The following is a 17,865-nucleotide window of genomic DNA, read 5'->3' as shown; positions in this document are numbered from 1 at the left end:
GCTCCTCACCCTCCCCAGTCCCAGTCCCCACTCTCCCCAGTCCCAGTCCCGCTCTCCACCCTCCCCAGTCCCAGTCCCAGTCCCCACTCTCCCCAGTCCCAGTCCCGCTCCCCACCCTCCCCAGTGCCAGTCCCAGTCCCCAACCTCCCCAGTCCCAGTCCCCCTCCCCAGTCCCCACCCTCCCCAGTCCCAGTCCCGCTCCCCACCCTCCCCAGTCCCAGTCCCCACCCTCCCCAGTCCCAGTCCCGCTCCCCACCCTCCCCAGTGCCAGTCCCAGTCCCCAACCTCCCCAGTCCCAGTCCCCCTCCCCAGTCCCCACCCTCCCCAGTCCCAGTCCCGCTCCCCACCCTCCCCAGTCCCAGTCCCCACCCTCCCCAGTCCCAGTCCCCCTCCTCACCCTCCACAGTCTCAGTTCCCCCTCCCCAATGGCCAAATCATTCACTGACATCCCATGACCTTGCTCCCCAAACTCAGTGCCCCTTTTCCCCCTCCCCGGTTCCCCAATCTCAGTGATAACGGATAGAATGACACACCAAATTGTAAAAAGAATTATACAAGGGGATCCAGTTTTAATTCAGACTGTTGTGAACCTGCTGCTGGTCAGTGTGTTGACTCAGACTGTTGTCAGAGACTGTTCCAGCAGCTTCCTGGCTGACTCCAAGCTCGGAACATAGTCAAGTGAAACCCTTCCCTCTCCACGTATGCTGCCGGACTGGCCTAGAATTGGAGCTGATTTTGTCGTTACACTTTGGTTCAGTCCAGCTTCCCCAGTCATTGGCTTTTAATTATAGAGACATGGGGCTACAGGGAACGGGATCCAAACTGGCAGACACTGTGGGATGGAGAGTGTGATCAGGGCCAACATGTGACTTCCATTACGCAGAGTACTGTGGGCGGTAACTCATGAGGAGATGGCCAGGTAGTTGGTTGCTGCAAAATCACTCACAATCAGCTGCTTTTCTGCCATATTTATTTATCGGTGTATATTGTGGGGTAACAGCACCGCCACTGGGAATAGATTGGTCTTCAGTCAGAGACCACGGGAGTGGTCTACTAATCGTATAAGAGGTACAGGGCTGGAAATGTGAAGTACAGGTGGTAAACTGCAGGTAGAGAGAAACCGAGCCAACGTTTCAGGCTGATGCTCCTGAGTGCTGCAGTGTTTTACCTCACTGAGGGACACCTGGTTCACTGTGAAATAACATTTCCCTCAGCCAGGAGGATGGCAGCAGTAAGAATGACGGGGGGGGGGGGAGAGAAAGAGACAGTCGGGAAGTTGACTGAAACATCTGATGAACCCCCAGGAAATGGAGCACTCCCTGCCCTTCTCTCTCTCTCTCTTTCTCTCTCTCACACACACACACGCACACACACACACACAGACAGACACACACACAGACACAGACACACACACAGACACAGACACACACAGACACACACACAGACAGACACACAGACAGACACACAGACAGACACACAGACAGACACACACAGACACACACACATACAGGCCGGCCTTGGGTTTGAACATTTTGGCCACAGGATGGTGTCACCAACAAAGCAGCACTCCCTCGTCACTGCACCACCGTGTCAGCCACCGAGACCCAGGAGAGAAACATGCACCGAGCCCGTAACAACGTGAGCAAACGCCGAACCCTTCGCAATGCACTTTGTAAAGTTCGGTGCTAGAGGTTCATGTAAGTCCTCAGATCTTTCTCCCAGGCTTTCTCCTTTGCCAGGCGCCTGCGTTCCTCTCTCCTGCTGACTGTAGCAGCCCTTTGGACTCGCCTGCTCGGGGTCTTTGGTCGCTTCACTGCGTCGCAATCGTTGGCGGCAAAGTGGGTGACCTTCGGTTTCAAATCGCTCTGGAACCCGAGCCCTCTCTGATCTCGCTTCAGCACGGTCTTTACTGGAAACTTCTGTCCCTTTCCAGCAGGCCCCAGTCCGGTCTCCCTATCCCAACCTTCCTTCAGCATCAGTTTGAAGCCGACGTTGGTTTCTGGGATGAAGTAGTGAGTTGGCACTGGCCTACCTTTCTTGTTGAACAAGTGTAACGTCGATCTCTCGTGCTGTTCAATGCTGTCCTCCTCATAGTGCACATCACAAATCTGGCAGAATTTCTTTTGCCGCGGCCTCTCCCTGGGAGGGGAAGGACAGTGCGTTATCATTTTTAAAACTCACCACCTTTTTGATTGTAAATGCGCTCATGTATTGCTGCATTGATGAGGTCTCACCCTCAGTGGTGATGCTAAGTTCCCAAGCACGGGATCGTTCTGGCAATAGTACAGAGAACGTGCCACGCCCCTGGCCAAGTTCCAACACTGACAATGTGGGAAATTTCGCATAAACCAAATCATCCGCCACCTCCAAACAGACCCCACCACCAGGGATATATTTCCCTCCCCACCCCTCTCCGCCTTCCGCAAAGACCGTTCCCTCCGTGACTACCTGGTCAGGTCCATGCCCCCCTACAACCCACCCTCCCATCCTGGCACCTTCCCCTGCCACCACAGGAACTGTAAAACCTGTGCCCACACCTCCTCCCTCACCTCCATCCAAGGCCCTAAAGGAGCCTTCCACATCCATCAAAGTTTTACTTGCACATCCACTAATATCATCTATTGTATCCGTTGCTCCCGATGCGGTCTCCTCTACATTGGGGAGACTGAGCGCCTCCTAGCAGAGCGCTTTAGGGAACATCTCCGAGACACCCGCACCAATCAACCACACCGCCCCGTGGCCCAACATTTCAACCCCCCCTCCCACTCTGCCGAGGATATGGAGGTGCTGGGCCTCCTCCACCGCCGCTCCCTCACCACCAGACGCCTGGAGGAAGAACGCCTCATCTTCTACCTCGGAACACTTCAACCCCAGGGCATCAATGTGGATTTCAACAGTTTCCTCATTTCCCCTTCCCCCACCTCATCCTAGTTTCTAACCTCCAGCAATTCGACTTGTCCGGACTTGTCCGACCTGCCCAGCTCCTTTTCCACCTATCCACTCCACCCTCCTCTCTGACCTATCACCTTCATCTCCTTCCCCACTCACCTATTGTACTCTATGCTACTCTATCCCCACCCCCACCCTCCTCTAGCTTATCTCTCCACGCTTCAGGCTCTCTGCCTGTATTCCTGATGAAGGGCTTTTGCCCGAAACGTCGATTTTGCCTGTCCTCGGATGCTGCCTGAATTGCTGTGCTCTTCCAGCACCACTAATCCAGAATGTGGGAAATTGCCCAAGTGTGTCCGGTACACCAAAGGCAAGGCAAATCCAAAATACAAACAAAATCAGAAACCGCTGGAAAAACTCCGGAGGTCTGGCAGGGTCACTGCACCTGAAACGTTAGCTCTGCTTTCTCTCTCCACAGATGCTGCCAGACCTGCTGAGTATTTCCTGCAATTTCTGATTTCCAGCATCCATAGCTCTTTCTTTCGTTCTGAGAATTCCAGAGGTTCACAATCCTCATGAGGAGTGAAGGAATTTCCCATCTGGGTCCTGAAAGATTTGCCTCTTATCCTGAAGACATGTCCCCCCATCAACCTCTCAGCTTCCACCCTGTCGGATCCCCGTACTAAGGAGTGAGATCACTTGGGAATCTTTCAAGCCCCAGAGAACACTGAGCCAGTTAACGTGTTCTTGGTGTTCACACTGACTGGCTGTTGCCACCCCCTAGCTTGCTGGTGGGTACGCAGAGAGAGGGTGAGGAACCCAGTGGGGATGTTACACACAACGAGAGGCGACCTCAGGAGCTGAACTAGGACGGGAGGCAGGAGGTCATGGGGAAAGGGAAAAGGAATACGTCACATCCACATTCTGGGATACCACAGACACTGGCACTGACCCGACCTGACCCGACCCTTTTGGAAGCATGCTGGACTGGAACACAAGGCACTTACAGGGTCACAGAACTGTTACAGTGCACCAGGAGGCCATTCGACCCATCAAACCTGCACTGGTTCTATTCCCCAATGCCAATCCCTTGCATTTTCAATGCCCCAATTGAACCTGCACTACCCCCGCCCCCCACATTTCCAGGCAGTGTATTCCACACCCTCACTACTCGCCGCTGGATAAAGCTTTTCCTCACCTTGGCTCTTGGCACTCTTCCCGGTGAGTATGAAATTCTTCAAGCGTTGTGATGATCTCTGTGTGCCCAGCCTGCCTGGCCAGATCCAACGCATCTTGGCCTGTGGAATCGCAGACTCCGATCCACGCTGCCCCACGGTTCAGTAAGTACTTCACCACCTCGGCCTGCCCACTATACGCTGCACACATGGTGGCGGTCCAGTAATAACTGTCCCGGAAGTTGATATCGCACACTGCCGTCTCCAGCAGCCTGCGAAGGGTTTTCAGGTCCCCGTCCTGAGCACACTTTAACAGGAGGTGCCCATTCCTCTCTGACGCTGCAGGCTGGTTCCTTCCAGCACTCCGCCCGTCGGCCTTTTCTGGCCGTGACTTCGGCCGAATAACTCTACGCTTCCGACCGGAACTCGGACCTGCCTCACCATCCGCTGCAATCAGGCTCTCGTAGAAAGTTTTCACCTCATCTCCAGTCAAAGCTTCAACCCCGGGGCCGGCCGGTGGAGATTCCCGACGTTCCCCGTTTTGCCAGGTGTCGGTTTTCTCTTTGGCTCGGGTAAAAGTGATGAGGTTGATGTGCTCCATGGCGGAAAAGGTTGTTGGTTTGCAGGTCTGTCTGTTTCAAACCTCACTTTCCTGCCGCAGACAGACACTCCATAGCCCAGAGACCTTGCTGGGCAAGAGGAAAACAGACACAGCAATTACTGACAGTTTGTCAAAGTTACACCCAAACAAGTACAAAACCCAATTCCACAGGCAATACTTACAGGCATCAGACTAAGAATATATTGAGAATAAGACAAAAGAGGACATGAGCAAGGAAGATTGGTACAAAACCGATTCCTGAAGGAGGGCTCATGACCGAAACGTCGATTCTCCTGATCCTTGGATGCTGCCTGACCTGCTGCGCTTTTCCAGCAACACGTTTTCAGACAAAATCGTAATACTAGTACGTTAACAGTGTCAGACAGTCACACAGCATGGACCAACCATAACCTCAAAGCAAACTAGGCCCACCTGCCTACTCCTGGCCCTTATCCCTCCAAACATTTCACACAAATGTACTTACCCACATGTCGTTTAAATGCTGTAATTGTACCCACATCCACCACTCCCTCAGCAAGCTCATTCCACACACGGACCAGTGGCTGGGTAAAACAGGTATCCCTCATGCCCTCTTTAAATCATTCCCCTCTCACCTTAAAAATGTGCCCCCCCTTACCTTGAAATTCCCTATCCGAGGGAAAAGACAGCTGTTTCTAATAGCATCTACACCCCTCGTGATTTTATCAACCACTATAACAGCATCCTTCAATCTCCTATGCTCCAGGGAGAAATATCCCACCGACCCAGTCTCTCCTCATAACTTTGACCCTCCATCCAAGGCAACATCCTGGTAAAACTTTTCTGAATCCTCTCCAGCTTAATAAGAGGCTTCATGGATATTCTGTACAACCTCAGCATGAGGTCCCAAATCCGATACTCAAAAGGCCTGAGCAATGAAGGCAAGCATACTAAACGCTTTCGGAACCACCCTGCCGACATGCGATGCTAACAGGCCTTACATTTACACAAGAGCTTCTGAACTCGGAGCAGGAGGAGGCCGTCTGGCCCGTGGAGCCTGGCCCATCATTCAATACGATCAGGGCTGATCCTTTCCTGGCCTCAGCTCCACTTACCCAGCCTCTCAGCAGAACCCTTAATTCCACCAAACAGATATCGATCTCAGCTTGAAAGACATTTGCTGAAGTAGCGTTAGCCATTTCACTGGACAGGGAATTCCACAGAGTGACAACCCTCTGGGTGAAGCGGTTCCTTCCCAGTTCAGCATTAAAGTAGAAGTCCTGCCCCTTGTGCATTAACAAAATGCAATCCCTTGCATTTATCCAAACTAAATTCCATTGGCCACTCCACAGCCCAGGAACACAATTGATCAAGATCTCTTTGTACCCTCAGATAACCTTCTTCATTGCCCACCAGACCACAAATCCTAGAGATGTACAGATATTTATCACACGGATGCTGGGATATCGGGATATCGCCTCGACATCGCTACACCGACAGGGATATTTACATATATTTATCACACCGACGGGGGGATATCGCCCCGACATCACTACACCGACAGGGATATTTATATATATTTATCACACCGACGGGGGGATATCGCCCCGACATCACTACACCGACAGGGATATTTACATATATTTATCACACCGACGGGGGGATATCGCCCTGACATCACTACACCGACAGGGATATTTATATATATTTATCACACCGACGGGGGGATATCGCCCTGACATCACTACACCGACAGGGATATTTATATATATTTATCACACCGACGGGGGGATATCGCCCTGACATCACTACACCGACAGGGATATTTATATATATTTATCACACCGACGGGGGATATCGCCCTGACATCACTACACCGACAGGGATATTTATATATATTTATCACACCGACGGGGGGATATCGCCCTGACATCACTACACCGACAGGGATATTTATATATATTTATCACACCGACGGGGGGATATCGCCCTGACATCACTACACCGACAGGGATATTTATATATATTTATCACACCGACGGGGGGGATATCGCCCCGACATCACTACACCGACAGGGATATTTATATATATTTATCACACCGACGGGGGGATATCGCCCTGACATCACTACACCGACAGGGATATTTATATATATTTATCACACCGACGGGGGGATATCGCCCTGACATCACGACACCGACAGGGCTATTTATATATATTTATCACACCGACGGGGGGATATCGCCCCGACATCACTACACCGACAGGGATATTTATATATATTTATCACACCGACGGGGGGATATCGCCCTGACATCACTACACCGACAGGGATATTTATATATATTTATCACACCGACGGGGGGATATCGCCCTGACATCACTACACCGACAGGGATATTTATATATATTTATCACACCGACGGGGGGGATATCGCCCTGACATCACTACACCGACAGGGATATTTATATATATTTATCACACCGACGGGGGGATATCGCCCCGACATCACTACACCGACAGGGATATTTATATATATTTATCACACCGACGGGGGGATATCGCCCGACATCACTACACCGACAGGGATATTTATATATATTTATCACACCGACGGGGGGATATCGCCCTGACATCACTACACCGACAGGGATATTTATATATATTTATCACACCGACGGGGGGATATCGCCCCGACATCACTACACCGACAGGGATATTTATATATATTTATCACACCGACGGGGGGATATCGCCCTGACATCACTACACCGACAGGGATATTTATATATATTTATCACACCGACGGGGGGATATCGCCCCGACATCACTACACCGACAGGGATATTTATATATATTTATCACACCGACGGGGGGATATCGCCCCGACATCACTACACCGACAGGGATATTTATATATATTTATCACACCGACGGGGGGATATCGCCCTGACATCACTACACCGACAGGGATATTTATATATATTTATCACACCGACGGGGGGATATCGCCCCTGACATCACTACACCGACAGGGATATTTATATATATTTATCACACCGACGGGGGGATATCGCCCTGACATCACTACACCGACAGGGATATTTATATATATTTATCACACCGACGGGGGGATATCGCCCCTGACATCACTACACCGACAGGGATATTTATATATATTTATCACACCGACGGGGGGATATCGCCCTGACATCACTACACCGACAGGGATATTTATATATATTTATCACACCGACGGGGGGATATCGCCCCGACATCACTACACCGACAGGGATATTTATATATATTTATCACACCGACGGGGGGATATCGCCCCGACATCACTACACCGACAGGGATATTTATATATATTTATCACACCGACGGGGGGATATCGCCCCGACATCACTACACCGACAGGGATATTTATATATATTTATCACACCGACGGGGGGGATATCGCCCTGACATCACGACACCGACAGGGATATTTATATATATTTATCACACCGACGGGGGGATATCGCCCTGACATCACTACACCGACAGGGATATTTATATATATTTATCACACCGAACGGGGGGATATCGCCCTGACATCACTACACCGACAGGGATATTTATATATATTTATCACACCGACGGGGGGATATCGCCCCGACATCACTACACCGACAGGGATATTTATATATATTTATCACACCGACGGGGGGATATCGCCCCGACATCACTACACCGACAGGGATATTTATATATATTTATCACACCGACGGGGGGATATCGCCCCGACATCACTACACCGACAGGGATATTTATATATATTTATCACACCGACGGGGGGATATCGCCCTGACATCACTACACCGACAGGGATATTTATATATATTTATCACACCGACGGGGGGATATCGCCCTGACATCACTACACCGACAGGGATATTTATATATATTTATCACACCGACGGGGGGGATATCGCCCCGACATCACTACACCGACAGGGATATTTATATATATTTATCACACCGACGGGGGGATATCGCCCTGACATCACTACACCGACAGGGATATTTATATATATTTATCACACCGACGGGGGGATATCGCCCCGACATCACTACACCGACAGGGATATTTATATATATTTATCACACCGACGGGGGGATATCGCCCTGACATCACTACACCGACAGGGATATTTATATATATTTATCACACCGACGGGGGGGATATCGCCCCGACATCACTACACCGACAGGGATATTTATATATATTTATCACACCGACGGGGGGATATCGCCCCTGACATCACTACACCGACAGGGATATTTATATATATTTATCACACCGACGGGGGGATATCGCCCCGACATCACTACACCGACAGGGATATTTATATATATTTATCACACCGACGGGGGGATATCGCCCTGACATCACTACACCGACAGGGATATTTATATATATTTATCACACCGACGGGGGGATATCGCCCCTGACATCACTACACCGACAGGGATATTTATATATATTTATCACACCGACGGGGGGATATCGCCCCTGACATCACTACACCGACAGGGATATTTATATATATTTATCACACCGACGGGGGGATATCGCCCCTGACATCACTACACCGACAGGGATATTTATATATATTTATCACACCGACGGGGGGATATCGCCCCTGACATCACTACACCGACAGGGATATTTATATATATTTATCACACCGACGGGGGGATATCGCCCTGACATCACTACACCGACAGGGATATTTATATATATTTATCACACCGACGGGGGGATATCGCCCCGACATCACTACACCGACAGGGATATTTATATATATTTATCACACCGACGGGGGGATATCGCCCTGACATCACTACACCGACAGGGATATTTATATATATTTATCACACCGACGGGGGGATATCGCCCCGACATCACTACACCGACAGGGATATTTATATATATTTATCACACCGACGGGGGGATATCGCCCTGACATCACTACACCGACAGGGATATTTATATATATTTATCACACCGACGGGGGGATATCGCCCCGACATCACTACACCGACAGGGATATTTATATATATTTATCACACCGACGGGGGGATATCGCCCTGACATCACTACACCGACAGGGATATTTATATATATTTATCACACCGACGGGGGGATATCGCCCCGACATCACTACACCGACAGGGATATTTATATATATTTATCACACCGACGGGGGGATATCGCCCCGACATCACTACACCGACAGGGATATTTATATATATTTATCACACCGACGGGGGGATATCGCCCCTGACATCACTACACCGACAGGGATATTTATATATATTTATCACACCGACGGGGGGATATCGCCCCTGACATCACTACACCGACAGGGATATTTATATATATTTATCACACCGACGGGGGGATATCGCCCTGACATCACTACACCGACAGGGATATTTATATATATTTATCACACCGGACGGGGGGATATCGCCCCTGACATCACTACACCGACAGGGATATTTATATATATTTATCACACCGACGGGGGGATATCGCCCCTGACATCACTACACCGACAGGGATATTTATATATATTTATCACACCGACGGGGGGATATCGCCCCTGACATCACTACACCGACAGGGATATTTATATATATTTATCACACCGACGGGGGGATATCGCCCCGACATCACTACACCGACAGGGATATTTATATATATTTATCACACCGACGGGGGGATATCGCCCCTGACATCACTACACCGACAGGGATATTTATATATATTTATCACACCGACGGGGGGATATCGCCCTGACATCACTACACCGACAGGGATATTTATTATATATTTATCACACCGACGGGGGGATATCGCCCTGACATCACTACACCGACAGGGATATTTATATATATTTATCACACCGACGGGGGGATATCGCCCCTGACATCACTACACCGACAGGGATATTTATATATATTTATCACACCGACGGGGGGATATCGCCCCGACATCACTACACCGACAGGGATATTTATATATATTTATCACACCGACGGGGGGATATCGCCCTGACATCACTACACCGACAGGGATATTTATATATATTTATCACACCGACGGGGGGATATCGCCCCGACATCACTACACCGACAGGGATATTTATATATATTTATCACACCGACGGGGGGATATCGCCCTGACATCACTACACCGACAGGGATATTTATATATATTTATCACACCGACGGGGGGATATCGCCCCTGACATCACTACACCGACAGGGATATTTATATATATTTATCACACCGACGGGGGGGATATCGCCCCGACATCACTACACCGACAGGGATATTTATATATATTTATCACACCGACGGGGGGATATCGCCCTGACATCACTACACCGACAGGGATATTTATATATATTTATCACACCGACGGGGGGATATCGCCCCGACATCACTACACCGACAGGGATATTTATATATATTTATCACACCGACGGGGGGATATCGCCCTGACATCACTACACCGACAGGGATATTTATATATATTTATCACACCGACGGGGGGATATCGCCCCGACATCACTACACCGACAGGGATATTTATATATATTTATCACACCGACGGGGGGATATCGCCCTGACATCACTACACCGACAGGGATATTTATATATATTTATCACACCGACGGGGGGATATCGCCCCGACATCACTACACCGACAGGGATATTTATATATATTTATCACACCGACGGGGGGATATCGCCCCTGACATCACTACACCGACAGGGATATTTATATATATTTATCACACCGACGGGGGGATATCGCCCTGACATCACTACACCGACAGGGATATTTATATATATTTATCACACCGACGGGGGGATATCGCCCCGACATCACTACACCGACAGGGATATTTATATATATTTATCACACCGACGGGGGGATATCGCCCCTGACATCACTACACCGACAGGGATATTTATATATATTTATCACACCGACGGGGGGATATCGCCCCGACATCACTACACCGACAGGGATATTTATATATATTTATCACACCGACGGGGGGATATCGCCCCTGACATCACTACACCGACAGGGATATTTATATATATTTATCACACCGACGGGGGGATATCGCCCCTGACATCACTACACCGACAGGGATATTTATATATATTTATCACACCGACGGGGGGATATCGCCCCGACATCACTACACCGACAGGGATATTTATATATATTTATCACACCGACGGGGGGATATCGCCCCTGACATCACTACACCGACAGGGATATTTATATATATTTATCACACCGACGGGGGGATATCGCCCCTGACATCACTACACCGACAGGGATATTTATATATATTTATCACACCGACGGGGGGATATCGCCCCTGACATCACTACACCGACAGGGATATTTATATATATTTATCACACCGACGGGGGGATATCGCCCTGACATCACTACACCGACAGGGATATTTATATATATTTATCACACCGACGGGGGGATATCGCCCCTGACATCACTACACCGACAGGGATATTTATATATATTTATCACACCGACGGGGGGATATCGCCCCGACATCACTACACCGACAGGGATATTTATATATATTTATCACACCGACGGGGGGATATCGCCCCGACATCACTACACCGACAGGGATATTTATATATATTTATCACACCGACGGGGGGATATCGCCCCTGACATCACTACACCGACAGGGATATTTATATATATTTATCACACCGACGGGGGGATATCGCCCCTGACATCACTACACCGACAGGGATATTTATATATATTTATCACACCGACGGGGGGATATCGCCCCTGACATCACTACACCGACAGGGATATTTATATATATTTATCACACCGACGGGGGGATATCGCCCCGACATCACTACACCGACAGGGATATTTATATATATTTATCACACCGACGGGGGGATATCGCCCCTGACATCACTACACCGACAGGGATATTTATATATATTTATCACACCGACGGGGGGATATCGCCCCGACATCACTACACCGACAGGGATATTTATATATATTTATCACACCGACGGGGGGATATCGCCCCGACATCACTACACCGACAGGGATATTTATATATATTTATCACACCGACGGGGGGATATCGCCCCTGACATCACTACACCGACAGGGATATTTATATATATTTATCACACCGACGGGGGGATATCGCCCTCGACATCACTACACCGACAGGGATATTTATATATATTTATCACACCGACGGGGGGATATCGCCCCGACATCACTACACCGACAGGGATATTTATATATATTTATCACACCGACGGGGGGATATCGCCCCGACATCACTACACCGACAGGGATATTTATATATATTTATCACACCGACGGGGGGATATCGCCCCGACATCACTACACCGACAGGGATATTTATATATATTTATCACACCGACGGGGGGATATCGCCCTGACATCACTACACCGACAGGGATATTTATATATATTTATCACACCGACGGGGGGGATATCGCCCTGACATCACTACACCGACAGGGATATTTATATATATTTATCACACCGACGGGGGGATATCGCCCCGACATCACTACACCGACAGGGATATTTATATATATTTATCACACCGACGGGGGGATATCGCCCCTGACATCACTACACCGACAGGGATATTTATATATATTTATCACACCGACGGGGGGATATCGCCCCGACATCACTACACCGACAGGGATATTTATATATATTTATCACACCGACGGGGGGATATCGCCCTGACATCACTACACCGACAGGGATATTTATATATATTTATCACACCGACGGGGGGATATCGCCCCTGACATCACTACACCGACAGGGATATTTATATATATTTATCACACCGACGGGGGGATATCGCCCCGACATCACTACACCGACAGGGATATTTATATATATTTATCACACCGACGGGGGGATATCGCCCCTGACATCACTACACCGACAGGGATATTTATATATATTTATCACACCGACGGGGGGATATCGCCCCGACATCACTACACCGACAGGGATATTTATATATATTTATCACACCGACGGGGGGATATCGCCCTGACATCACTACACCGACAGGGATATTTATATATATTTATCACACCGACGGGGGGATATCGCCCCTGACATCACTACACCGACAGGGATATTTATATATATTTATCACACCGACGGGGGGATATCGCCCCTGACATCACTACACCGACAGGGATATTTATATATATTTATCACACCGACGGGGGGATATCGCCCCGACATCACTACACCGACAGGGATATTTATATATATTTATCACACCGACGGGGGGATATCGCCCCTGACATCACTACACCGACAGGGATATTTATATATATTTATCACACCGACGGGGGGATATCGCCCCTGACATCACTACACCGACAGGGATATTTATATATATTTATCACACCGACGGGGGGATATCGCCCTGACATCACTACACCGACAGGGATATTTATATATATTTATCACACCGACGGGGGGATATCGCCCTGACATCACTACACCGACAGGGATATTTATATATATTTATCACACCGACGGGGGGATATCGCCCCTGACATCACTACACCGACAGGGATATTTATATATATTTATCACACCGACGGGGGGATATCGCCCCTGACATCACTACACCGACAGGGATATTTATATATATTTATCACACCGACGGGGGGATATCGCCCCTGACATCACTACACCGACAGGGATATTTATATATATTTATCACACCGACGGGGGGATATCGCCCCTGACATCACTACACCGACAGGGATATTTATATATATTTATCACACCGACGGGGGGGATATCGCCCCGACATCACTACACCGACAGGGATATTTATATATATTTATCACACCGACGGGGGGGATATCGCCCCTGACATCACTACACCGACAGGGATATTTATATATATTTATCACACCGACGGGGGGATATCGCCCTGACATCACTACACCGACAGGGATATTTATATATATTTATCACACCGACGGGGGGATATCGCCCTGACATCACTACACCGACAGGGATATTTATATATATTTATCACACCGACGGGGGGATATCGCCCTGACATCACTACACCGACAGGGATATTTATATATATTTATCACACCGACGGGGGGATATCGCCCCGACATCACTACACCGACAGGGATATTTATATATATTTATCACACCGACGGGGGGATATCGCCCTGACATCACTACACCGACAGGGATATTTATATATATTTATCACACCGACGGGGGGATATCGCCCCTGACATCACTACACCGACAGGGATATTTATATATATTTATCACACCGACGGGGGGATATCGCCCCTGACATCACTACACCGACAGGGATATTTATATATATTTATCACACCGACGGGGGGATATCGCCCCTGACATCACTACACCGACAGGGATATTTATATATATTTATCACACCGACGGGGGGATATCGCCCTGACATCACTACACCGACAGGGATATTTATATATATTTATCACACCGACGGGGGGATATCGCCCCTGACATCACTACACCGACAGGGATATTTATATATATTTATCACACCGACGGGGGGATATCGCCCCGACATCACTACACCGACAGGGATATTTATATATATTTATCACACCGACGGGGGGATATCGCCCCTGACATCACTACACCGACAGGGATATTTATATATATTTATCACACCGACGGGGGGATATCGCCCCGACATCACTACACCGACAGGGATATTTATATATATTTATCACACCGACGGGGGGATATCGCCCTGACATCACTACACCGACAGGGATATTTATATATATTTATCACACCGACGGGGGGATATCGCCCCTGACATCACTACACCGACAGGGATATTTATATATATTTATCACACCGACGGGGGGATATCGCCCTGACATCACTACACCGACAGGGATATTTATATATATTTATCACACCGACGGGGGGATATCGCCCCTGACATCACTACACCGACAGGGATATTTATATATATTTATCACACCGACGGGGGGATATCGCCCTGACATCACTACACCGACAGGGATATTTATATATATTTATCACACCGACGGGGGGATATCGCCCCTGACATCACTACACCGACAGGGATATTTATATATATTTATCACACCGACGGGGGGATATCGCCCCGACATCACTACACCGACAGGGATATTTATATATATTTATCACACCGACGGGGGGATATCGCCCTGACATCACTACACCGACAGGGATATTTATATATATTTATCACACCGACGGGGGGATATCGCCCCGACATCACTACACCGACAGGGATATTTATATATATTTATCACACCGACGGGGGGATATCGCCCTGACATCACTACACCGACAGGGATATTTATATATATTTATCACACCGACGGGGGGATATCGCCCCTGACATCACTACACCGACAGGGATATTTATATATATTTATCACACCGACGGGGGGATATCGCCCCGACATCACTACACCGACAGGGATATTTATATATATTTATCACACCGACGGGGGGATATCGCCCCTGACATCACTACACCGACAGGGATATTTATATATATTTATCACACCGACGGGGGGATATCGCCCCTGACATCACTACACCGACAGGGATATTTATATATATTTATCACACCGACGGGGGGATATCGCCCCTGACATCACTACACCGACAGGGATATTTATATATATTTATCACACCGACGGGGGGATATCGCCCCTGACATCACTACACCGACAGGGATATTTATATATATTTATCACACCGACGGGGGGATATCGCCCCTGACATCACTACACCGACAGGGATATTTATATATATTTATCACACCGACGGGGGGATATCGCCCCGACATCACTACACCGACAGGGATATTTATATATATTTATCACACCGACGGGGGGATATCGCCCCGACATCACTACACCGACAGGGATATTTATATATATTTATCACACCGACGGGGGGATATCGCCCTGACATCACTACACCGACAGGGATATTTATATATATTTATCACACCGACGGGGGGGATATCGCCCCGACATCACTACACCGACAGGGATATTTATATATATTTATCACACCGACGGGGGGATATCGCCCCGACATCACTACACCGACAGGGATATTTATATATATTTATCACACCGACGGGGGGATATCGCCCCTGACATCACTACACCGACAGGGATATTTATATATATTTATCACACCGACGGGGGGATATCGCCCCTGACATCACTACACCGACAGGGATATTTATATATATTTATCACACCGACGGGGGGATATCGCCCCGACATCACTACACCGACAGGGATATTTATATATATTTATCACACCGACGGGGGGATATCGCCCTGACATCACTACACCGACAGGGATATTTATATATATTTATCACACCGACGGGGGGATATCGCCCCTGACATCACTACACCGACAGGGATATTTATATATATTTATCACACCGACGGGGGGATATCGCCCCTGACATCACTACACCGACAGGGATATTTATATATATTTATCACACCGACGGGGGGATATCGCCCCTGACATCACTACACCGACAGGGATATTTATATATATTTATCACACCGACGGGGGGATATCGCCCTGACATCACTACACCGACAGGGATATTTATATATATTTATCACACCGACGGGGGGATATCGCCCCGACATCACTACACCGACAGGGATATTTATATATATTTATCACACCGACGGGGGGATATCGCCCCTGACATCACTACACCGACAGGGATATTTATATATATTTATCACACCGACGGGGGGATATCGCCCTGACATCACTACACCGACAGGGATATTTATATATATTTATCACACCGACGGGGGGATATCGCCCTCGACATCACTACACCGACAGGGATATTTTATATATATTTATCACACCGACGGGGGGATATCGCCCTGACATCACTACACCGAACAGGGATATTTATATAATATTTATCACACCGACGGGGGGATATCGCCCTGACATCACTACACCGA

General features: G+C 48.4%; 1 protein-coding gene across 1 annotated transcript in view; it reads right to left on the bottom strand.

Annotated features, from left to right (window-relative positions):
* Window positions 1-549: 549 nt before the first annotated feature.
* gpank1 (G patch domain and ankyrin repeats 1) overlaps window positions 550-17,865 on the bottom strand; it is a 48,243-nt gene continuing 30,927 nt past the window's right edge. The window contains exons 2-3 of the mRNA XM_087979118.1: window positions 4,088-4,753; window positions 550-2,139 (exon numbers count right to left, since the gene is read on the bottom strand). Of these exons, the coding sequence (XP_087835244.1) occupies window positions 1,686-2,139; window positions 4,088-4,665 (1,032 nt within the window). The 5' untranslated portion in view covers window positions 4,666-4,753 and the 3' untranslated portion in view covers window positions 550-1,685. The remainder of the gene's footprint in view (window positions 2,140-4,087; window positions 4,754-17,865) is intronic.

Source organism: Chiloscyllium plagiosum, unplaced genomic scaffold (assembly GCF_037043375.1).
Source record: "Chiloscyllium plagiosum isolate Xiang-an unplaced genomic scaffold, Cpla_swu_hap1 HiC_scaffold_35, whole genome shotgun sequence".
NCBI lineage: Eukaryota > Metazoa > Chordata > Chondrichthyes > Orectolobiformes > Hemiscylliidae > Chiloscyllium > Chiloscyllium plagiosum.
Note: the sequence above shows the minus strand (reverse complement) of the source record. Positions and strands in the feature narration are given on the sequence as shown.